The sequence below is a fragment of the Panthera pardus genome, unplaced genomic scaffold, assembly GCF_024362965.1.
Source record: "Panthera pardus isolate Hobbes unplaced genomic scaffold, ASM2436296v1 HiC_scaffold_13, whole genome shotgun sequence".
Classification (NCBI taxonomy): domain Eukaryota; kingdom Metazoa; phylum Chordata; class Mammalia; order Carnivora; family Felidae; genus Panthera; species Panthera pardus.
The window spans coordinates 96,765,551-96,791,415 of NW_026526688.1; the positions used below are offsets into that span (position 1 = coordinate 96,765,551).

At 36.3% G+C, this 25,865-nt stretch overlaps 1 protein-coding gene across 2 annotated transcripts in view; it reads right to left on the reverse strand.

The window, feature by feature from the left end:
- Window positions 1–25,216, reverse strand: part of HSPA4L (heat shock protein family A (Hsp70) member 4 like) — a 54,326-nt gene extending 29,110 nt beyond the window's left edge. The window contains exons 1-11 of one of the 2 annotated variants that reach the window (XM_019419232.2): window positions 25,142–25,216; window positions 24,284–24,481; window positions 12,142–12,199; window positions 10,275–10,415; window positions 8,204–8,326; window positions 4,719–4,818; window positions 4,227–4,360; window positions 1,885–2,129; window positions 1,663–1,739; window positions 902–1,053; window positions 345–451 (exon numbers count right to left, since the gene is read on the reverse strand). In XM_019419232.2, coding sequence (XP_019274777.2) covers window positions 345–451; window positions 902–1,053; window positions 1,663–1,739; window positions 1,885–2,129; window positions 4,227–4,360; window positions 4,719–4,818; window positions 8,204–8,326; window positions 10,275–10,415; window positions 12,142–12,199; window positions 24,284–24,390 — 1,244 coding nt within the window. In that variant the 5' untranslated portion in view covers window positions 24,391–24,481; window positions 25,142–25,216. Of the gene's footprint in view, window positions 1–344; window positions 452–901; window positions 1,054–1,662; window positions 1,740–1,884; window positions 2,130–4,226; window positions 4,361–4,718; window positions 4,819–8,203; window positions 8,327–10,274; window positions 10,416–12,141; window positions 12,200–24,283; window positions 24,482–24,643; window positions 24,774–25,141 lie in introns of those variants that run through there. The other variant, XM_019419237.2, reaches the window with a different exon arrangement.
- Between the last annotated feature and the right edge of the window lie 649 nt (window positions 25,217–25,865).

The following is a 25,865-nucleotide window of genomic DNA, read 5'->3' on the forward strand; positions in this document are numbered from 1 at the left end:
AAAGAAAATGACTGGAAAGATAGAAACCTAGCTGTTGACAATAGTTACCTCTGTAAAATGTGCTAAGTAGCAGTTGGGGTATGGCAGATGCAGGTTTTTAAATTTTTATATTTCCACCTTGTGATTTTTATTTGAATGTAAGAACGATTTACTTTATAATAAAATACTAATTAAAAATATATCATCATGGTTTATAGATTATATATTTTATATAGTTCCTTTCTTCTAACATTTTACTTAAAAGTATTTGAGAGTATTAGAAGTGTAAATTACTCTAGTTGAGAAAATTAGGTTCAACTGGTTATTTACAACAAGCTCTAACCAAGGCTTTAAAAGTAACTTACCCAGTTCCATCTTCAAAAGAGGTCTTCCATCTTAATGTGATTGAATAGGGAACAAGGTCTGTTATAGAAAATTCACGCACTTTAAATGCTGGTGAGAGAATCGCACACTGAAAATAAGATGTATACCATATTTAAATCAACAAACACAAAACATACCGCAGGCTACCCTGATTGAAATGCTTAATAAAGTCCTTGTAATAAAATTATGTTTTTAAAATTGTCTTTTGGTAACAGCTAGTTGAAATTTACAAGTGTCAGAGTACTTTTTATGACCTTACAAAAATATAAAATATTTTTAAATCTCAAAAAAGAATTTTAAATGGGAATAATTACAAGAATTCATAAAGTAAATGTTCTTGCACTACAGTACAGACATACTGTCCTAGGACAGTTTAAAAACATAAATTGGAAAGACACAAGACTTATTTATCAGAAATAATTTCAATATATTTTTAGCCTGACAAATGGTTGGAACAGATAATATAAAAGGTCCCCTTAGGCCTGTCATCACATTTCTGGCAAAATATACATTCTAAAAAAAGGATTAATAATCATACCTGTAATGCACATCCTCTGGCAACAGCTTCATCAGCATTTAACGTGGTACTTATGTCTTTCAGAAAGAACTTAGTGATTTGTTCTTTCACTGCAGGAATTCGTGTTGCTCCCCCTACAATTTCTATACTACTTATGTCCTCACGTTGCAAGTCTGAAAAACAAAATGTTTTTAATTGAGAATAAGATAGTCTTTATAAAAATATGAACAAAGCCCTTGGAAAGTACTTTTTTTTTTTTAAGTAGATATCTTATTTGCTCAAAACAAGACTAAATGGAAAGAAGATAAAAACAAATTTTGGAAAAAGGCAAAGCTTAATAAGTAATAATATCCATGTGTCAGCCACTGCACTTGGTCCAGATGACAGACGACATTAAGAACAGACAAGTACCTCATGGGCTCTTCAATTTTATAACTTCTACCTCACAAATACCCACAGAAGGTACTGATCACCAAAAAACCTTAACAAAAAGCAATCATGTCCTCTTTCTACATTTTATTTTCATCTTAGACTTCACTATATGCTTACATGTAAACACCTCCAAATATAACTAGTATTAGACTTATGATGCAAACTAGAACATGAGCCAGGAGTTGCTTTCATAAGCCCAGATTCATATTGCCGTTTTCCTCTGTAAAATGAGAAATACAAATCTTCAAAAAACAAATGAAGTTTTAATTGCTTTCACCATTTCTTACCCCATTAAAGTGAGTTAACGCCATAATACAATTTTGATGGTTAATCTAGTAATTTACACTTACTAGCTTGTTCCATTACTGCTTTTAATGGTGGCTCAACCCTGGTGAAGAGGGAAGCACATAATTGTTCAAACTGAGCCCTGGGGGAAAATGAAATAAAATTCATCATTTTGGGATACAAAAATCAAGTATATCTTCTAAAATTACAGAATGAAAAAAAAATCAGACATGATCTAAACATAAAAGTAGCCAACACTTTATTTAAATTGAAAACATACATGGTACCTGTTCATTTTACTAGAAACATCAAGGTCATTCATGAAACACTCAATGTTCAGTGGAAGATCTGATGCATTTGCACTCATTAGCTTCTTCAGTTTTTCACATTCCTGATATAAGCGCAATAAGGCCCGAGAATTTTCTTTCACATTTATCTTATATTTGGTCTTGAACTCCTCACAGAAGTAGTCTACTAAAGCCTCATCAAAGTTCCTGCCACCCAAATATGGATCAAAAGTGGTAGCCAAGACCTATTTAATCAAAACACCAGAACTGAATTTTCAGAAATATAAATGCTTTCACAAAAAGACAAAAAACAAAAAGAAAACACCTTTTAAAATTTAAATAAAATCAAAGCACTTGTCAAAAATCACAGCTGTCAAAACTTCCTATCACTTATACTAATTATCACTTATATTTAGCCAACATACTCACCCACTCTGAATTATCTGCTTTGGGTTGTAGATCCATATATCATAATTATAATTCTATTTCTGAAATAATGGGAGTTATTACAATTAAAATTTCATTATCTCACATCTGTTGGTTCTACAATGCACTCAACAGGTAGGCCAAAAACCAAGTTTAAGAGAGCAAGGAAAGAGTCCTACGCATGTAACCATAACAAAACAGCCAAGAAAAGCCAATCCAAAGATTCAATCTAGGGGTGCCTGGCTCCTATCCGAGGGTTGTGAGTTTGAGCCCCACACTGAGTGTAGAGATTACTTAAAAATAAATCTTAAAAAAAAAAAAAAAAAGATTAAATCTAAAATACTACAATTGGTCAATTTACAGGTCAGGAATTAGGCTTTCTGCCTACTATTAAAAAAAAAACAAAAACAAAAAGCAATTTTTTTAATAAAAATATAGAACAAAAAAATACATGAAAGACCAAAAAAATAAAATAGAAAAAAAGAGGAAAGACAAGAATTTGATATAATAATATAGCAGATGGATGGAAGAGGAGCAGACAAGTCACAGAACTTCAACATTATAACTACTGAAAACACAGGAGCAAGACATCTAGTCGCTTTCCTGAGGATAGAGGGCAAAAATGACTACTCATGCTAGTCACCAGTAAAAAAAATAGAACTCCACTGCTGATGTGGTTCATCAGGTTCTTCTCACAAGAATATGTGGTAGAACAACAGTAAACCCTACAGAAGATTTTAAGTATAATCTCATTGAGAGGTCATCCCACAGACTAGCATGGAGAATCCATGGAAAGACTTCTCGCTAGGTCCAGAACTACCCCGAATTAAATCCAAAACTGTGTTGGGTATGTGACTTGTGCCAATGTGCATCCTCCTGGACAGAAGGGCCACAATATGGCTACTCTATGGTATATACCAAAAAGGAAAGCAAATGTTCTTCAGTTAAAATTCAAGACTAAATACCAAAGATTAAACTAATTTACTAATTCATTATGAGTCATTTCCCTTGAGTTTTCTCAAGTTTTTACAAGGATGTTACTATAAACTATGAGACAAAAGGCTCTAAAAGGTGTTGGATAATCCAAAGCAGTTCATCTTCTAAGTAAATTCTATACATGTGAATAAATGGAGAGAGAGAGAGAACGAGAACGTAAGTATGGATAAGATAATCAACATAAAAATGAATATAGAATCAAATAGAAGGGTGTCTGGGTAGCTCAGTTGGTTAAGCGTCTGACTTCGGCTCAGGTTATGATCTCACAGTTTGTGAGTTCAAGCCCGCATAGGGCTCTCTGCTGTCAGTGCAGAGCCCGCTTAGGATCCTCTCTCCCTCCCTCCCTCCCTCCCTCCCTCTCTCTCTCTCTCTCTCTCTCTCTCTCTCTCTCTCTCTCTCTCTCTCCCCCTTCCCCACTCGTGTGCATGCACACTCTCTCAAAAATTAAACATTTAAAAAATAAATAAATACAAACTATAAAATGGTAAGCACTAGAACAATGGCACACTACAGAAACTTATGATTAAAACTCTTGGATAGGAAGGTTTACAAAAACAAAGAGAATCATTTTAGAAAGTGTTTCCTAAATGTATTTATGGATAGGGTGTACTTAATGCTCCCTGATAGTTGCTTAACACCTTGACAATAAAAATAGCCAATACATATTACAGGATATACTCTACGGCATTCTAAGCATTTTATATATATTAACTCATTTGTCCTCAAAAATTCTGAGGAAATTACTGGTACTATCCCCTTAAGTGTAGAGGCTGAGATTTAAGGAGGTTAGTAACTTGCTCAAGGTCACAATTTTTAAGTGGCAGAGCCAGGATTTAAACTCACGCACTAAGGTTCTCTATATAGTCTTACATGCTCTTAACCATTAAACTTAATACATAGCAAATCATTTATTTACTTACTTTAAGTTTTCCTTTGTTAAAAGCACAAACCGAGACCTGGTAGGCAGAATGTCCCATATCAATAAATATTACATTTCTTGGTTTCTCATCTAATGGGGGAAGATCCTGTTTATAAATTCCATATGCTAGTGCCACTGTGTAAGAACAAAGAAATTAGGTTAATGTCAAGATAGCAATCACATGGAAAACAAGATATAAGTCACTTTGATGTTGCACTTTAACACACAGAAGAATATAAATATTAATTTCAAGGTAAATTAACTTTTCATCACTTGATTTTTATTTCTTTTCTACCCATAACTCTGTAACATAGATGATTCTTATTGCGAACAGAAGACATGTTTAACTTCTGCCAAAATACTGTACTCCTAAACAAAAGGTTACAGGAACTAGTACATAATAGAGTTAAAAGAAAGAGAAATGTTTTATATTAATTAGAAAAAACTAGAACGGTATTTTTCTGACAGTGATTTTAAATTCCAAAGTGCTCACCTGCTGTAGTTTCATTCATCAACCTTAAACAATTTAAACCTGCAACCTGGGCTGCAGCCATCACAGATCTTCTCTCAGCATCAGTGAAAAAGCTAGGAATCTGGTATTTTAAAACACTAATATATTAGTTTGATGTAACAGATTTTAAACATTTCATCAATTAAAAATGTAAAATAAATGTAATAAAATTTACAGCTTAAGGCAAAGAATGGTGTTCTAATAAGAAAAAAATACTAGTTTAAATAAACAAGAAAAAAATACTAGTTTTCTTTCTTTCTTTTTTTTAAAGTTTGGCAATTTCTATACTATCAAGTGTTGACCTAAAGTATGAACACAAATTTAAAGCAATTAATAAGATGGAATAATGCAGTGTTTCCAAATATGTTCAATAAATCCTTCTTGTGTTGGTTGGCTCTATGAAAAAAAAATATGTTGGTTCATCTTTAACAATGAAAGGCTGAAAACCCAAGACTATTAAAATGAGATTGATTAACTACATCATGGTAAATCCATATAACAGAATCCTACGTGGCTGTTAGAATCAGGCAGATATGAATTGTCATGGAACAGTATCTATACTACATTAGAAAAAAGGACATGTGTAGCATGATTTTTGTGTAGGTATAGGCTACTCAGAAAAATACAATACCCAAAGGTTTACAATGGCTATGATCTCAAAAGGAGGGGGTAACTATACTGCAGGAGATTTACAAGGAACATACGTTTCTTTTAAAATCAACAAAAAACATTAACTATATTACTATTAAAACATAAACTGAAACTCAAATTTATAGTTAAGATTTACATAGTTCTAGGGGTTCCTGGGTGGCTCAGTCGGTTAAGCATCTGACTCTTGATTTTGGCTTATGATCTCCATGGTTCCTTCGTTCAAGCTCTGCACTGACACCTCGGAGCCTGCTTGGAATTCTCTTTCTCCCTCTCTTGCTGCCCCTCCCATGCTTGCTCTGTGTCTTGCTCTGTGTCTCTTATTCTGTGTCTCAAAGTAAGTAAACATTAAAAAGATTTACCTAGTTCTATCAAACTAAGAAGGTCTTTGATTTGTGTCTACAGATAGATTTCTAAGAAGCTAATTAAGTATACTCATGTATAAAATGACTTGGGGCTCTTCCAATTTTAAGTAAATTGTCTTCTCCAATTTTATTGCTTTATGAAGTTAGAAATTTCATTTAACTCCTATTAACAACAGGAAAAGAACTTGAATTTCAATAAACTTGTTTATCCTGATTTTTGTATTATCCTTCTGACAAAAATCTAAATTATAACACAGGCTTCATTTAATACTCATGGAGCACTTACGTACTAGATACTTTTCTAGCCACTTAGGGATATAGTAGTGCATAAAGCAGAAAATACTTCCCCTGGTGCAGTTCACAATGGGTCTACTGCATCAACTATAAAGTAAATAATGGCTGAGAAGTTCATAATGCTCTCTTCTGACACTAATTTCTGATGTGAAAATGTTATCAAGTATAGTTAATAGGGATGGATTTGAATTTAAGATGTATTTTTAAAACTGATACCACTTTGATGCATACTTTCAAGTGGCAGTGTAATGGAAAAATTATAAGCAGAGGCTTGGGAATGAACTATCTGGGTTTGATTTCTGGCTCTACCACTTATCAGCTCTGTTGATTTGGGGCAAGTTAACATCTCTGTGTCTCAGTTTCTTCACCTGTACAACTAGAGTTAAAAATATCCTATCCTGTGGGTGCTTGGGTGGCTCAGTTGGTTAAGTGTTCAACTTTGGCTCAGGTCATAATCTCATGATATTCATGAGTCCGAGCCCCACATAGGGCTTTGCGCTGAAAGCTCAGAGCCTGGAGCCTGCTTCAGATTCTGTGTCTCCCTCTCTCTCTGCCCCTCCACTGCTCACACACTGTCTCTGTCAAAATAAACAAACATTAAAAAAAATTTTAAAAAAAATCCTACCCTCACAGAGTAGTTCTGAGGATTAAATGAGTTAATACACATTAAGTGCCTGTAACAGTGCCTGGCCAATGGTAAACTATTATTTGCTATTACTAAATGGCTGGAAAACGAAATACTAAACTCCATTATTTTTCTCTCAAAAAAGTTCTAAATCCCTATAAAAAAATCTAATTACTAAATTCACTGAAGAGTTCATAATCTGGTTCTTTTTTTCTGGTAACATTAGACTCTTGAACTTTCATAGTGAAAGTTAATAGTATTAAGAATACATTCACATTTAGGTGATGACAAGTAACTTAAAAAAGTTATCAATATATAATAGGATCTCAAGGGATAGAGTAAATGATGAAATGTTTGAAGAAATCCCTTAAAAAAGACCTTTTCTTTCTGAAAAATATACATGATCTCACTTACATGTGGAATCTACAAAAGTTGAATTCACAGAAGCAGAGAGTAGAGTGGTGGTTATGACCTAGGAGGTGGAGGAAATGGGGAGATACTGGCCAAAGAGTACAAAGTTTCAGTTATATAGATAAATTCTAGAAATCTAATGTACAGCCCATGGTGTCTAAAGTTAGTAATACTGTTATTATATATTGGAAATCTGTTAATAAAGTACATCTCAGGTGTTCCTGCCACCAAAAAACCAAATACAAAACAAAAAAAAACTACATGAGATGGGTATGTTAATTAGCTCAACTGCAGTAATCATTATCATTTCACTATGTGTATGTGTGCCAAAGCATCATGTTGCACGCCTTATCTGTAAACAATTGTTCTTTTAAGGAAGGCACAAGGGAATTCTGGGGAGTGATAAATATTTATTATACTGATAGTGATTGATGATGGTTTTGTGTAAGCATGTCAAAATTTCTGAAAGTATAACATGTTAAATATATCCAATTTTTTTAAAAAAGAATTTTTCTTTCTGATACAGAACATATATTATCTCAAATACCTAGCTGGAAATTTTCAACTTTGCCATAAAATGTTAAGGTCCCTACAGGTGAGAAGTTAATGGCGACCAGGAAAGATTCTTAGGGATAAGTGGGACAAGTATAGCAGTCACTAATCACATACATAGGTTTTAAGATTCGCTCATTATCACAATGGACTTTAGGGGAAACCCAATCCTAAACTTTATCAAATAAGGTGGGTTTTTTAAAATGTAAAAATAAAAATGGATTTAGATTATTTACGGTACGCCTGGGTGGCTCAGTCGGTTGAGTGTCCAACTTGCGCTCAGGTCATGATCTCACAGTGTGTGGGTTCAAGCCCCGTGTCGGGCTCTGGCCTGACAGCTCAGAGCCTGGAGCCTGCTTTGGATTCTGTGTCTCTCTCTCTCTCTGCCCCTCCCCCATTCACACTCTGTCTCTCTGCCTCTCAAAAATAAACGTAATAAAAAAAATTTTTAAAAAAAAGAATAGATTATTTACTAAATAAGAGTAAAGAAAAGGGAAGAAAAATATTTCAACATAAAATTAATATATTGGAAAGTGTGATTTAAAAGTATTCATTATTGAAGTAAAACTTACTGAAATCACACAGTCGGCCACTGGTTTCTTCAAAGCATTTTCTGAAGTCTCTTTAAGTTTGGCCAACAGCATTCCAGTAACTTGCTCAATTGCAAAAGGTCTCTCTTCTTCTAGGTACCGCACCTAAAACCACAAGTTGAGATATTTATTAAGGCATTTATTCATCCAACATGTACATCTACTCTATACATGATGGATAAACAAAAGTGAAAAAAGGTAGTCTTTGCCCACGGAAGTTATATTTTGAAAAGATTATTCTAATATTACAACCTCTTATATCTAAAGTTCAAGTGCCTTATACAGATTATATTAAACAAATTGTTTTCAAAAATGTCTTCCTGTGTTAGATCCCCACCTCTCACAAAGCAATTTTTATTCACTTTCCAAGCACATAATGAATAAGAAAAAGATCAAATAATCTTTCTTTTGAAAGTCAGAACTCTTCCTGGGCTTAAAATGAAAGCTTTCATTTTACAATTTTAGGGAAAGGAAGGAAAAAGAAAATTTCTTATTAAAAAAAATTAAATAAAAGAGGGATGCCTGGGTGGCTCAGTCAGTTGAGCATCTGACTCGATTTTGGCTCAGGTCATCATGATCTCACAGTTTGTGAGTTTGAGCCCCATTGCTTGACTCTGCACTGACAGTGTGGAGCCTGCTTGGGATTTTTTTTTTTCTCTCTCTCTCTCTCTCTCTCTCAAAAGAAATAATTAAACTTAAAAAAAAAGATAAAGTATGTATTATTCCAAAGTTTCTGGGAGTAAATAAATTAAATATTAGAAAATAAAATTAAATATTAGATATATATATGAAATTTTTACTATTTTTTTAGACCAAATAACTACTTCATCTTATACATAGGTTTAACAGTAGGTTGCATTTAAGCACACGAAAGGAAACTTTACAGTGCTTAACAAAGGAATATTGGAAGACGTACGGCTGTAAGTAATCAAACCCTTTAAAAATAATAAATTTATAAGCAATAAAAAGCTACCTTGGAACCCATATAATAACTACAGTTACAGAGGAAAAAACTGTCCTGTAACTTGTTTCCTCAGTGAACAAAATTTTACTCTATTAACACTAAACTCCAGGGGCGCCTGGGTGGCTCAGTCGGTTAAGCGGCCGACTTCGGCTCAGGTCATGATCTCGCAGTCCGTGAGTTCTAGCCCCGCATCGGGCTGTGTGCTGACAGCTCAGAGCCTGGAGCCTGCTTCAGATTCTGTGTCTCCCTCTCTCTGACTCTCCCCTGTTCATGCTGTCTCTGTCTCAAAAATAAATAAACGTTAAAAAAAAAAACACAAAACACTAAACTCTGGAAGAGTTACGAAGAGCTTCTCTCTCAAGCAGCACAATCTATGTGTGTTATATTTTGTGCCATATTCATCTGTATGAATTATGTGTCAGTACTTCACTCCATCTTATGGCTAAATAATATTCCATTGTATAGGTACATTTTCTTTATCCACTCAACAGCTGATGAACACTTGGGTTGTTCCCACTTTTTGGCTATTACGAATAATGCTATTGTGAATAATCATGTACAAGTTTTTGTGTGCACATATCATTCAATTCTCTGGTGTATACAACTAAGTAAAAATGCTGGGTCACATGGTAACTCTGTGTGTTTTGAGGTATTTTGTTTTTGAAAAATCAACAGAAACATGTTTTGTTAACCAATCTATAACTTACTGTCTCGGGATGTAGAATTAAAAACCAAGAATCCATCTCTCACTTTGAAGAAGTTTGCTTTAATATAGCAATTAATATAGCTTTGGGGTCTATTTTTCTAAATCACTTATGCCTCTGCCTTTATCGCTTGAAATTGAAAACAGTTCACTTCTAAAAGTTCTCTAAATAATGATCATTTTTTCTTGACAATAAAAGTACTGTTTGGATTTAAAAGGTTATCTAATTAGAATTTTTTTGCACTCACTAAAGATTACAACAAAAACTGTCTATACCTTGGTACGTGTACTGTGTCCAGACAAAAAAAGTTAAATTACAAATAGGAAATATTGTATTTGTTTTCTTGAATTTAAATATGTTTGTACTCTGGGAATATAAAGCTTACCTTAACTCCTGCACTTCCATTAGGCATCTTCTGCAGCTCATAAGGAAGCCTGATCCTTTCAGTTTGCACAATGGGATCATCAAATGATCGCCCATGAAGCTTTTTGAAGCCATGAATTGTATTTCTTACATTCGTGACTATCTGTTGACAGTAAACACTTTTCTTTATCAATTACTTAATGAATGCAAAATGAACACTATGCTATACTTTTAAACCACCAATTCTACACATTTAAGTTTAGAATTACACACAATCATTCATTTATCTGCCTTCCAGCTACTAGTAAAATTATACAGTAAGAATGTATGCACCTTAGGGGTGCCTGGATGGCTCAGGTGGTTGAGCATCGGATTCTCTTGATTTTGGCTCAGGTCACAATCCCAGGGTTCTGCAATTGAGCCCTGCATTGGGCTCCTTAAGACTGTCTCTCCCTCTGCCCCTCTTCCCCGCTCATGCTCTCTCTCTCAAAAATAAAATAAAATTTTTAAAGAATGTATGCATCTTAACTATTGCCCCTCAAATTATCCTATCCTAGGAATGTAGACTCAAAATTAATGTTTTCAAAAAAGAAAGAACAAAAGTGTAAAGGTTTTCAAATAATACAGTGAAAATCAATCTACAACTCATCTCTATGGTTTCCCTCAACACTTTTGCTTTAAGTGAATTAGTACTTTTTATTTCCTTCCACTTTCATTACTGTGTTTTTATTGAAACTGTCTTCCTTACTGCACCATTTTTCTTTTCTTCTCTGTGAAATTTCTCATTGTTGAGAACTGCTCCAAGGCTAGTAAATTTAAACTTCTTTTATGGAGCATGATGCTAAATTAAAGTGTCTTAATTTGTAAATGGCTTATATTTTAGGAAAGTAATTTTTTCTTAACTAGAACATGTAGTGCAAACTATAGAATATCACTGAGATCCAGTTGTTGTCCTCTTAGTTAAAGCCAAATAGATCTTGCTCTTCAATTACGAGATAAATGCTACGGGGATGCTCAATTACCACATTGGTCTCTTTACAGGAATAACTTTAGTTTGCTTTCTGCAGAGACTCTGATATCAATCATACACTTAGAAGATCAAACAGAATATGAAATGTAAACTTCAGTGAAGAAGTCATTTTGAAACAAACTCAACATTTGTTTACATACAGTATGAAAGTGGAAGAGAAGATAAACAGTTTCATATATAGGCCAATTAGAAGACAACCTTGACAAAATCTTAAGCAGAAATTCCTAGATAATGGAGTTAATTACTCCTACAAAGTCATGAGGGAAAAAAGTCCCATTAAACAAAGTTATTTTATGAGGAAAAAACCCAGGTACACATTAAAATGTAAGAAGTAATTGTTAAGGGCTTTTGGTTTAGGGAAATAAAGTCCAAGGAAAATGAACCTGTAATAAGGAATATTAAAAGTAAATGTTCCACTTACAAACACTTCAGAAGCCTAGAAATATGAATACTTAAACTGATTCCATGTAAAGTAGCTACATTGGGTTACTCTGGAAATTAGTTCTTCCATCTTTCCTACCTTCTTTTTGCAGTAAGACATCATTTACTTATTGAAGTGTATATACTAGATAGGATACCACCACATAGAAAAGTGACCATACAGGGAAAAAGTGGTGTCACAGGGTAGCAACATCCTAACTTCACAACTCTAAAAAGACTTTTTTTTCTTTTTAATAAAATTTAAGAAATATTTTGCAACCCCCAAAGCAAAATATATCTATTAAAATACAAAGACATCAAGGTCTGTCCAATTTCCCTTCCTCTTTTTTCACTCTTAACTACATAAAGTGGAAGCTTAATTACCAAAATTCCATTAAAATTCTTCCTGTAAGTCAAAACATCTACATTAACAATTTACCTGGCTCTTAGCTGCATTTCCAATGGCTCGAGTTCTCGATCCCAAAGATATACAGGCCCTAAATGGGAGAAAAACACAAAGTTTATTTTCAGTGTAGGTTTACATTAATATGCCATTATTCTGCTTCTCCTTATGAAAAAATGAATTAAATGGATTAACATAATCATGTATATTCTAAAAATAGATTAATGAACATCAGAATTTTGCATATTTTTGTTTCATAAGTAATGGAACAGTGGTCAGAATAAAGGTTAGAATTTTCAGAATAAATGCTAATACCTGGAGATGCTATGTTGGCCCCCAAAATTATTTTTCAAATTCTACTGGTTATGACCTACTAAAAAAATTAACTGAGTTCAATAAGGCCAGGTTGAATGAATCTAAATCCAGGCTCTATAATCTTGTAGAAATTACCTAACCATTATTTGTCGCCGTTTCCCATCTGGAAGATAATGATGATAATAATACCTACTCACAGGGTTGTGTGAGGATTAAATGAATATAGACAATGCTTTGAACACTATCACTGCTATTTTTTAATTACTGTATTTAGATATAATTCTAAGGCAAATGTAGAGCAATATTTTCATCAAAATATCATTTCATGTTAAAATTCAAGAAAGTGTTTCTATGATTTTAGTTGTAATTACAGGTAATTATTCACTCAACCAATAAATATTTACCAGCATTGTGGGCATACTAGCTACCATCACTGCCGCTGGAGAATTTATAGTTTACTGAAAAAAATCAACATATAGAACTGTGATACACTAACAAAAAAGAATAATTACTTCTATATGATTAGGCTTAGGAAAAGCAAGTAAAAGAGGTGATTTGTGAATTAAGATTTGAAAGACAAAACATTTTAATAGCCATCTGTCTTGTTCAAAAGGACATTTCTGGTATGTAAGTATACATCTATTCTCAATATGATAACCAGAGTGATCCACTTAAAGACTAAGGTCATGAAATTCCCCTGCTGAAAATCCTCCAATGGTGTCTTGTCTCACAAAGCAAAAGCTTAAGTGTCCCCAACAGCCAATAAAGTCCTTTCTGGTCTGGTCCTTGGCTGCTCTACCCTGTAGCTTCAGTCTAGGTACACTGGTCTCCTTGTTATTTCTAGAATAGGGCAAGCACACTTCTTCCTCAGGTCCTTTGTACATGCTGTCCTCTATTTCTGGAACACTTCTAAATACACCCATATGGCTTGCACTCACTCTCACTTTTTTCAGGTCTCTGCTCAAACATCAGCTTATAATTAACATCTTTCCTATCTTCTATAAATAACATTTTCTGCTCCTCCCAAACATATACATCTCCTCTGTTTACCAATTTTATTTTCCTGCAAAATGTATCACCATCTGATACGATTTATTTACTGACTATATTGCCACATGATAGGGCATGAACTCCATGAGGGCAGATAATGCGTGCCCCATTCCCTTGATCTCCACTATCCAATATGGCAGCCATTAGCTATATGTGTGGCTAGTAAAGTTTAACCAAAATAAAAAATTCAGTTCCTCAACATTATTCACATTTCAAGTGCTCAACAGCGAACTTTCAAGGGCTTAACAGGCATAAGTGGCCAGTGGGTATACAGAGAACAGAATACACACAGAACAAAAAAGATATACAGTAGAATACAAAGTTCTACTGTATAGTACTGGCTTTGATCATTATCTGGCAATATACTAAAGACACTTATTGAATGAATAGAAAGATGGCTCCTAAGGGTAATGCGTATTTAGAGACTAGGGGGAATACAACTTGGCAGTTTCATTTGACATTGTGATAGATACTTTCAGGATTAGATTACACAGGGCCTCAAATGACAGATTATAAATTTGAAATTTATTTCAGTAGGTAAAGGGAATTCATTAAAGTCTTCTGAACAATGAAAAGAACATTTCTTACCCATATGTAAGACAAAAAAAAAAAAAAAAAAAGGAAAAAATCCCAGAACAGTGTTGTTGTTTTTTTAAACATTTATTTTTGAGACAGACAGAGAGTATAAGCAGCGGAGGGGCAGAAACACAAGGAGACACAGAATCCAAAGCAGGCTCCAGGCTATGAGCTGTCAGAACAGAGCCCAACATGGGGCTCAAACCCACGAACTGTGAGATCATGACCTGAGCTGAAGTCAGATGCTTAACCGACTGAGCCAGCCAGGCGCCCCCAGTACAGTGTTTAAGGGTTGAACAATACACTGTTATATCGGGGACTACTGCATTTTAAAGGAGGGCAGTTAAGTTCATTTAGTTAATTTAACAGATTCTGGTTGAGTAATTATGCCTGGCACTCTTGTTAGAGGGGGAAAAATTGTGATTTTGGCTCTTGGAACTTACAAGTGCTATAGAGTCACAAATGAAAGTAAACTAGGTGCTACAACAGAAGGTATACATACTGCTATAAGAGTACATAACAGGGGTGCCTGTCTGGCTCAGTTGGTTAAACCTCTAGCTCTTAGTTTAGGCTCAGGTCATGATCTCGAGGTTTGTGAGTTTGAGCTCTGCATCAGGCTCTGTGCTAACAGTGCAGAGCCTGCTTGGGATTCTCCCTCTCCCTCTCCCCCTCCCTCTGCTAGCACTGTCTCTGTCTCTCACAAAATAAATGAACAAACTTAAAAAACAAAAAAACAGTAGGTAACAGAATTGACCTAGAGGAGGAGGATCAGGAAAGGCTTACCCAAGGAAATGATGAGATTTGGAGGAAGAGTAAATGATAAGGGGGTGGAAGTAAAGGAGATTTGGCAGAGATCATTTTGGCCACAGTGTGACCTGATGGGACAAAGGCTAGAAGTTACCAGTAATCTTTATTCAGGGTGATGGCAGTTGAGACAGGGGGAGAAGGAATTAAGAGATACTTAGGAGGTAAAACTCAAAGGACTTGGTGACAGACTGTATCCTCACTGTCCAATATGGTAGCCACTAGTCACATGTGATGTGACTGGTATGATTTGAAATGTACTTATTTTAGGTGCGAAAACATACTCTGGACTTTGAAGATTTAGTATTTAAAAAGGAATATAGGGGCACCTGGCTGGCTCAGTCGGTTAAGCGTCCGACTTCGGCTCAGGTCATGATCTCACAGTTCATGGGTTCTAGCTCCGTGTTGGGCTCTGTGCTGCCAGCTCAGAGCCTGGAGCCTGTTTCAAGTTCTGTGTCTCCCTCTCTCTCTGCCCCTCCCCTGTTCACGCTCTGTCTCTGTCTCAAAAATAAACATTAAAAAAAAAATTAAAAAAAATAAAAATATAAAATATCTCATTGATTTTAAAATACGGAAATAAGATTCTGGATATATAGAATTAAATCAAATATATTAAAATTAATTTCACCTGTTATCTTTTTAATGTAACTACTAGAACATTTATGCATGTGGCTAACATTTTTACTGAACAGTGCCGAAACAGGTAAGAGCTCTGAAGAGGCAAGTATCAAGACTAATGTCTAAGTTTCTCATTTGCATATGAGGGTAGAGAGTGGTGCCATTTAAAAAAAAAATTTTTTTTTTAATGTTATTTTTGAGAGAGAGAGAGAGAATGCGAGCAAGGAAGGGGCAGAAAGAGAGGGAGACACAGAATCCAAAACAGGCTCCAGCCTCTGAGCCGTCAGCACAGAACCTGACACGGGGCTTGAACTCACAAACTGCGAGATCATGACCTGAGCCAAAGTTGTGGATGCCCAACTGACTCAGCCACCCAGGTGCCCCCAGAGGGTGCCATTTAATGAGCCAGAAAACACTGTGAGAAGAACAGGTTTGAGGATGGACCATCACAAGTGCTAATTTGGATATGCTGAGATTGAGGTACATTTGAGACATCCAAGCAAATCATCTTCCAAATAATTCAGTTCAACATAGTCCCCAACAGAAGAGATTTTGCATACCCAATATGGTTATCTATGTGGATGGTTGGCATTCCATCCTTCAGTTCATCAGAGAAAATATGGATTTGCCATCTCTTAGACTACTTTATTATAATCTGTCTTTCTCTCAATTCCATTATTTGGACACACTTATGAACATTTAAAATTTTTCAATACTAGGCTACCATCACTTGAGTGTACCAAAAATCTTATTCAGTTGATTTTTAAGAACTTACCTTCTGTTAGAACGCTAGTATCAAATAACATTGATTCAACTATAATTTACTAAGTGCTAGATTCTTTGAACTATGCTGCACACATACCACTTCACAGAAAAACTGAACAGTGAGTTTCCATTATTATTCTCTGAAGTTAAAAAACAACTTTAAAGTTGAAACAATTTAATGTTATAGCTTGAAAATACCCAGTTACCATATGCAGAAAACCTTCCTCACATAGCTAAAAGGCTTCAAATTCCTTCAATTTCTTTCAAAAAGATTTTTGAATGCAATCATTAAACAAATAGTTGCTAAATATTTTCAGAAAAATAAAAATACCTAGTATCTCTCAAAACTTTTACCTGACTTTACTAACACCAAGGGAAATAAACACATTATACCACACTTCAGCCTACATAAGTGTTTTTATAAAGTAGTTTCAATAGTTTAATATTCAATAGTTTACCCAAATGTATACCACAATAATTTATTTATATTATACTTTCTATGGTTTATTTCAACTCTTTAGAAATTCCATTTTATACCTAAAAATAAACAAAAAAATACAGGGTTTACGATGCCCCTTAAATCTTTATTTTTTTTAATTTATTTTTTTAATGTTTGTTTATTTTTGAGACAGAGAGAAACAGAGCATGAACAGGGGAGGGTCAGAGAGAGGGAGACACAGAATCTGAAGCAGGCTCCAGGCTCCGGAGCTGTCAGCACAGAGCCTGACGCAGGGCTTGAACTCACGGACTGCGAGATCACGACCTGAGCCGAAGTCGGACGCTTAACCGACTGAGCCACCCAGGCACTGTGCCCCTTAAATCTTTAATTTCCAATGTGATATTGCCACCCTAGCGGTAGTCCCAGATTCTCAGAGAATGCCAAAAATTCTAAACAAACAATGTCTAAATGTCCTATGTCACTAAATGTCCTATGTCACTTTTAACAAAGGAGGGGTATAAAAACCAAATGACAGGTGTTACTTTAAGAAAGCTGTATTTGTATCTTCCCTTAAAACTAAAGATTAACTTTCTTTCTCTCTTATAAAGTCTATTTTTATAAGGCCAAAACCAATCAGGTTGGAGAAAACACATACTGTCAACAGACTATGAGACTTCTCATTCTCACCTAAGAGGTCCATTCTCTTTAAATTTGTTTACTTCTTTGTCAATCTCCACTAAGAATTCAAAGCCTCTTGATTTTACCACTTTGATTTAAAAAATAGCCCTATTTTAAAAATTTTCAGCTTTCCCTTGCCAATTTCCCTAAGATCACAATTATTATCAAGCACATGCTAAGAAAACAATGGCTGAATTAATGATGATATGAGAGGGCAATCAACTGGTTTAAATCAGGGGCTCCTGAGATGGCAGTAGCACCCTTCCCCCATCCCCCCAACTCCTCACTCCCAGACAACCAAAAATGCATCTTTAGATATTGTCAGATGTACCCTAAGAGGCAAAATCTCTAACTGAGAACCACTGCTTTATAGCATCATTTTCCAAATACTGTTCTGTGGAATATAATTCCTTGGAGGTTCAAATAAATTGAGGAAAACATTCTTTCCTTGGAATGTTTCAATGCCTATAAACAAATTAACAGATCTGAGAAGTTTTGCTGTAAAGAAAACATCTGGTTATTATTTCCCAAGGTTAACTATCTGGAAAAAAAAAACTGCCCTAGAAGGAAGTGGGGGAGGAATGTTCTCAAAAGAACTTATGGTTGCCATTTGCTTTCTAGCTTGCTACTTAGAAAAATAAGACTCCTAGGCATATATGATTTAGTAATAACAAAAACTTTCCAGTCTTTCAATATGGTCAACGGATAAAAATTTTTTAACATATAAAAAATAAAAATTTAATTCCAAATGCTTTTAGTGTATGTACCTAGTTCATAAATAAATTGGTTCACAACTTGAAACTATTAACAGAAATCACATGAACACTTACAGTTGACTCTTGAACAATGAGGGAGTTAGGGGTGCTGAATCACTGCACAGTTGAAAATCCATGTATAATTTTTGACTCCCCACTTAACTACTAATAACCTACTGCCTTAGTGGTAACAATTGATTAACACATATTGTGTGTTATGGTTATATGTATTAAACACTGTATTCTTACACTAAGCTAGAGAAAAAGAAATATTAAGAAAATTATAGGAAAGAAAAAATATATTCATGGTAGTGTACTGTATTTGTCAAAAAAAGTCCACATTAAGTGGGGACGTGCACAGTTCAAACCCATATTGTTCACGGGTCAACTATACATAGGAAGACATATTTAAAAAGCTAATTAGTCATATTAAATAAGATATATTTAACTGAAAAGCTGATTATCTTAAAATTCAACAGGTCAAATTCTAAACAGCAATGCACAATAATTTTAAAGTTCTTTCAATTACGAATGCCTAGACAAGGGATTTGCAAATTATCATTTGCCACCTGTTTTTGTAAACAAAGCTTTATCAGAACACAGCTATGCTGATTAATCTGTACTGTAGTGACCACATACATACTAAAAACTACCAATAGCATGTTAAACACCTTAAACTCACAATAGATAATATGTAATTTGTACTTATCATTCCTTGCCTTCTAGAAACTTTTCAGAATTTCTCACCCACAAATTCAAGGCAATAACTAGAGACTCATTTTATCATTGAAAATATTCATAGTAAAAAATTTTACAGTCCTAGCTTTGGCCATGCTAATGTATGAGCCATCTGCCTTTCCACTTCTCTCAGCACAATTAAAAACAAAAAAGGCAAAGGTATTCATTGAATTTTTGTTTTTGTCAACAGCAAAATAACAATTTGAAATGTCCACTAATGTAGTGCATCAATGGAATGCTGTACAGCCATTTAAATAAATTAGGTAAATTAGGTCAGAATAGCTAAAATCAACAACACAAGAAACAACAGGTGTTGGAGAGGATGTGGAGAAAGGGGACCCCTCTTGCATTGTTGGTGGGAATGCAAACTGGTGCAGCCACTCTGAAAAACAGTATGGAGGTTCTTCAAAAAGTTAAAAATAGAACTTCCCTATGACCCAGCAATTGCACTAGCAGGTATTTACCCAAAGGAGCTAGAGAGTATTATGTTAAGCAAGTCAGTCAGAGAAAGACAAATACCGTTATGATTTCACTCATATGTGGAATTTAAGGAACAAAACAAATGAGCATAAGAGAAAAAAAAGAGGCAAACCAAGAAACAGATTCTTAACTACAAAGAAGAAACCGATGGGTTACCAGAGGGGAGGTGGGTGGGGGGATGGATTAAATAGATGATGGGGATTAAGAGTTGTGATGAGCACTGGGTGTTGCATGGAAGTGCTGAATCACTGAATTGTACACCTGAAACTAATACTACACTGTACATTAACTGGAAATTTAATAAGAACTTTCTTATAAAAATTTTTTTAAATGAGGTAAATTAGACCCAAATGCACAAGTTTGAGATGTCCACACTATATCCTGAAAAAAATATTGCAAAATATAATGTAATTCTACTTTTGCTAAAAAACAAATAGAAAAACATCCCAGTTATGTATGCATAATCATACATTTGTAATAAACCTAGAAACATACACACTGAAGTTTACTAGGTGGTTGGGAAAAGACAAAGGAAATTTACTTTCTGGTTTGCATTTAAAATATTTTTAATCAAAGTTAACATAAGCTCATAGTAAAACATACAAAGCCAATTCATATGGTACAAAGAGTATTTAAATAAAATGTAAAAGCCTCCCCTCCCTCCCAATCCCCAACAACTGCTATCATCATAAAAAGTCCTCCTACCCAACTATCTACCATTAACCTCTGGAGTTTGGCATTTCCTACGTATAAAACTGTTTATTTTTAATACCCCAAAGTAAATGATTTCTACGTGTGTACATTGAAAAAGACGTCTCAATGTAACATATAAATAACATATTGCTACATTTTCAGATTATTCATACACTGATAAAGGGAAATAGGGAAAAAGGAAGACAGAAAACCAGAAAACAAGATACGAACTCTGATCATATAGAATTTATATAAACTACACTTAACAAAAATCTCTTGAAATAGTTTCACTTTTCCTTACTGTAAAATAGGTTCATAAAAATTCAAAACATTACAGTCTATGTATTAAAAGCACATCTTCCTTAATTCTACTCACAAGAAATATGCATTGTTTGTAGTTTATTGTCTTCCGTACTGCTTTCCCCCATACGCTTGTACTAACATATTTTGTGTTGTGTAATTTTATGAATTTTTTAAACGAAATAAGATTTTTTACATGTTCTTAAAATAACTTAAAAGCATATTAAAGCATTTTAAAACAGTATTTCTTAGAAACTAGCCAAAAATTGATGAATTTATTGATATTAGAGCAAAGATGCTTCTCAGCCAAATAATGTGCTCGTTATTCCTCATTATGTTAATATGGATATACAATCCTTATGCCAATGGATAATGGAGGACACTGAGGTTCTGGGGTCAAAGAGGCCTGAAACTGAATCCATTCCATTGCTTACAAGTTCTTGGCAAAACATTTAAGTTTGCTTTAGGCTTCTTATGAAGGAGGGGAAAAAAAAAAAAAAAAAAAGCTAGTATTACCAAACACAGAGAATTGATGTAGCATGTATAACAATGGAAGCCCAATGCTTGGCACATAGCAATCGCTATTATCAACAAAGGCAGAGTGTTTTAGCTGATTACGTGCTTTAATCTAATAGTGAATGAGGATTCTTGGCTGCAGTTTTCTTTTCCCCTGTAAGAAACTAATCACTTTGATATAATTAAGCCTGGGATAGAAATTCCAATCCCCACATCTATATGCTTAATTGAATAATACAAACTTATCTAAAAATGTGCATACTCAGTAATCCTACTTCTAAGAATCTGAAGGAATTAAAGGTTAAAAAATTTAGTTCCAAAATAGCTACTGCAGTATGGCTTATTAAAAAATGTCCTCAATGTCCAAAAAGGGATGGATTAAAGAAATGATTATACAAACACTGAAACTAATGGTATAGAAATATGTTTTACATAGAAAGAGGTTACCCAACAGGCTATAAAGTATAATCTATCCTTGAAACACAGAGAAAATACTCTAAGTTTTATTTCTGGATGGAGGAATTACAATTCTTACTTTCGTCTTTTAATGTGCCTGTACTTCTTTTGTTTTATTTTTTAATTTTTTTTAATGTTTATTTATTTTTGAGAGACAGACAGAGTGAGAGCAGGGCAGGGGCAGAGAGAGGAGACACAGAAAACAAAGCAGGCTCCAGGCTCTGAGCTGTCAGCACAGAGCCCAATGTGGGGCTCAAACCCATGGACTGTGAAATCATGACCTAAGCAGAAGTCGAAAGCTTAACCGACTGAGCCACCCAGGCGCCCCATAATGTGCCTGTATTTCTACAATGAACATGTACTATTATGTGTACTTGTTTTAAATAAGAAAATGTTCTGAAATTAATTTTTTCCTCTAACTTATGCATGTTAATTTCCTTCTCCCTCTTCAGTTTATGCACAAGAGGAGAAGAGCAGCGAGTACAAGCATTCCACCTTTACAGAAGGGGAATCTGAAGAACAGGTTAAATTACTTGTTCTCGGTCCCTTAATTGTAGGCCAAAACTTAGTTATCTTTTCCATTAAACCGTCCTTCTTGGTTTATACACGGGAGCTTCCCATGTATACATACATAATCAAGTCTGTTAATGAAACGAATGTAAAAAAGTATAAATGCCAAAACCAAATAACTTAAATGGAACACTTCCTTCTTCTTTCTGCAAGAAATTCTTTCCTTTCCTCTTTCTGGAAATACCTATGTCTCACTACCTTGGTGTCAGCAACTGGAATATAGAAAAAAAAGTTTTTGAAGAGCTAGTTTATATGTAACATTAAATACTGTAGCGTTTCAGAAAAGTTACAGGTTATCTAATAGCTATGCTTTTTGCAAGATAAGTATTCAATAAATAAAGGTCCAGGTATCTGGAAAAGCTATGTTTTCACTCAATAATTTAAGCTCCACAGTAAATACAGTGTAAAAACAAACTACAGTGACGTATTAGTTCAGCAACAAAAGATCCTGAATAACAGTACACAGCCATGAAAAAGGACAGAGTTGCTGATGCAAGCTAAGAATACAAAACTTCCACCTGACTGATTTTCTCATTTGGATTTGGTTCATTCTAGATATTAGTAGTGGCTCTTACACACAGATCAGAAATATCATATTAAACCTCAGTCACACAGAATTAGCCAATGTCCTTAAGAATAGTAGTAAAGAGACTTCTAGAACATGAAAATGAGCACCCTAATTTTTAAAGAACACTCTGTTAAGTCTGGCCAGGTTCTTTAGAGGGTCATGGACTCACTACTAAGACATCTGAACTCGGAAATACAGTACGTCTTACAGTTCCAGTTTCTGATCTTTTAGGATAAGGCTTTAAGGATTAGGGGAATGTTCATCCTACCCGTCACTTTTTTTCCACGGGCTAAGTCCCTGAAGCCAGAGACTGTCCCCATTAAACCTCTACTCTGCTGAAAGAGGACAGTGGAATTTACTGGTTCTTTTCTGGCAGCCTGTATCTGTTGTGGTGCTAAACAAGATCTGGCAGACATGAAGTCATAAATGAGTTCACAATTACTGCCTCAGCCTCTCATTGTGCATAAAGGTTGGAAAAAGATGTAAAATAAAGCAAGCATTGTAACAGTACTATGCTCATATTTGAGAATTTAAACATGCAAATTTTACATGGATGTACATGCACAGAACATAATAAATGTATCTAGAATAAGATGGTATAAAACCCTTTGGAATATTCTTGAAAGAAACCAAAGCACATACTGCTTCAAGTAAGCTACTCTTCAACATCTCCTTGACATTTTTTAATTATTCATAAAAGTATAGTAATTTTATCATTTTAAAGGGTTAGTTTAACACTGATCTTAAGATTAGTCTTATATTTACATAAATATTACATTTTGGAGAGTCTAATTAATGTTTACTTTTCCACACAAAGTAAGATATGAACAGTTGGTTTGTTCATAAAACTACGGGTAACAGGAGCCAACAATAAAAGGCTAGTTTTTCATATTCCTGTCTTAATTATTCTTTGTCTAATTATCCTTTGCCAACAAACTTCGCAGAAGAGAGAAACAATGGAACATGTGGAAACATGTTTCCGTGACATAATGCCACTCCTAAGTCTTTCATCAACTGTTCATAAAAGAATCACTCCACAGTCATGTTTATACAGGACAGCCTCCTGATCCTTCTACGATTCATTCTGCACAAATACGCTTTTGATAGGTTCTAGCTGCACCGCTTTCCATTAACAGACTAACATTACCAACACAGGAGGCCAACAACTCCCATCCCTCACTCCCTCGCTATTAATGCATCATTAACAATACGCCACTGGAAATCGGCTCGATTACCCCGAATTTTCAAGGGCATTGGGGGAAAACGCCGCACACCTTAACAACTTCTCATAAATAAATAAATAAATGCCAGATGACGCTGCAACTCATCTTTCTGATGTGTGCAGTCTAAGTTTTTATTTCTTACTTTTCTGAAAGCTGTCACGCAGAAAGACACGGGGAAAGCAGAAAGGGCAGAATGAACGAAGAATTCTTTACTCAGCTAATGGGAATTGCCCGCCCGCGGCCGATAATCTCAGGCAAACCCCACTAAAGGTAACCAGACATCTTTTCAGAAATTCGTTCAGGATATCGAGATGGTTCCGCACCAACCCCCCAAAACTAAGCAGGCCTGGGGAACAGAGGCGGGGAAGGGGTAATGGGGGCGTGTGTGGTTACAGAATGGTGATTCGAGAACTATGCGAGTTAAGACCCTTGTCCTTGAAGGAAAAGCAGGTTTGCAGTCCGACTCCCACCTGGGCCCGCCAACCTGCGGTCTCTAGAGATTGCAGTTGATGGGCTGCACCTGTCATCACAAGGTTCGGCGCGCATCAGAAGAAACCAGCAGGCAGGACCACGTCGTAGGGTCTGGAGTAAACGTTTGTTAGGGTTGGGGTTATGATCAAGCCAAGACACTTACGGAGTACACCTGTCGCTGTACTCATTGGCGATGGTCTCGATGCCGCCACTCCTTGCTACAGCGATGTAGCAGTTGAGAAAGCCGAGGTCAATGCCAACCACAGACATCCCGCCTCCTAATCGTCGGGGTGCTTGTGCTGAAGCCTCTTGTGCGGGAACAGCGTCCTCTTCTGAGCTCTTGCTCCAGGAATTGGGACTCCTAAGAGAAGCAAAGGAAAAACAACCCGAAGTCGCTACGCATTAAATCTAGGACAGTGCGTCGGGGAGCAGCGGCGGAGATGAAGGCCTCCCTGGCCGCTGCCTCCGCCGCCTCGATCTCTCTCCACTGCGGTTCGGCCGCCTCCAACCGGCAGTTACATACGTCTGCGCCTGCGCGCTCGGCAGCCAGGGAGGTGCGCGAGTCTCCTCTCCGCGCCCGAGGCTGCTCCCCGCCTAGACTTCGGCCCCTTCCGTCAGTACTCGGGCAACGGCTGCCCGAGGAGCTGCGGGTTCGAGAAAGATCTGGAAAATGGAGGCGGCTGAGGCAGCCCGGGGTGGGAGGGAGAAGGCGGAGCGGGTAGGATCGGGGAGGATCGGGGAGGAGAGGAGGGGAAGCGAAGGCAGTTTGCTCGCCATCGCGCGGCAGCTGGGAGCACTGCGGATGGGCTAGGTAAGAGGCAGTCTCCCGGCCCCGCGCTTTGCCGGTGTGTTTTGAAGCACCCCTTTTGGGTTGTTTTGGCAACTAGGGGCACGCCTAATTACAGTGGCTGGATAATGCCCAGGCTTGCCCGAAGTCGGTAGCGCAGGCCGGAAGGCGCTGATCTGGCGCCGCCTCCTCTCTCTTTCCCACAGAAGGGCTACCCACAGCCAGAGCACCCACCCGTCGGCCTCGCCGCCCCGTGGGGCCCATGTGTCTCCAGCCCACTGCGCTCGCAGTCTGGCCTTCGCGAGGTCCTGCCGCGCGCCGCGCCTGGCTCTGTGAGGTGGCGCCCATTGTGCCGCACGGCGGCCGCCTTGTCTCACCTGCCTCCAGGGGCGCTGCCGCTCACGGGGCGGGGGAGAAAGGAGTCCTTTTCATTTCACTAGCTGCAGTTCCTTGTGTGAAAGCAGCTGAACAAATTTTAGGGTTTTATTTTTGCTTACCAGGGCCTGCAATGCCAAAGAACAAACTTAGGCCAAGAAACAAGAGCGCACTGACAACTTTCCCTTCATGTAACTTCTTTACACCATCATAAAGATGCGGTCTCCTCCACTAACCCTCACCTGGGAAAACCAGTATTACAGGAAAGTGACCTTACGGCTGTGTGTCACTATGACACCAGGCAAACTTGTGCCTTCCCTCCATACGCTGCCCTTTGGTCCGCAGAAAAAGAGCCTAGTGTGGTCCAGCTGCTTGCCTTCATTTGATCTGCATCTTTTGTCTATCTGAAAATTAATCAAGTTATAGTTTACACTTACGGAGTTTTACTGTCCTGTTCCTTCTTGTTCAGTTCTTTGTGGGTTTCCTGTTCCTTCTTGTTCAGTTCCTCGTGGGTTCCCTGTTCCTTTTCACCCAATTCTTTGTATGTTTGTTTCCTTTTTGTTTCCTTCTTGAAATAGGATTT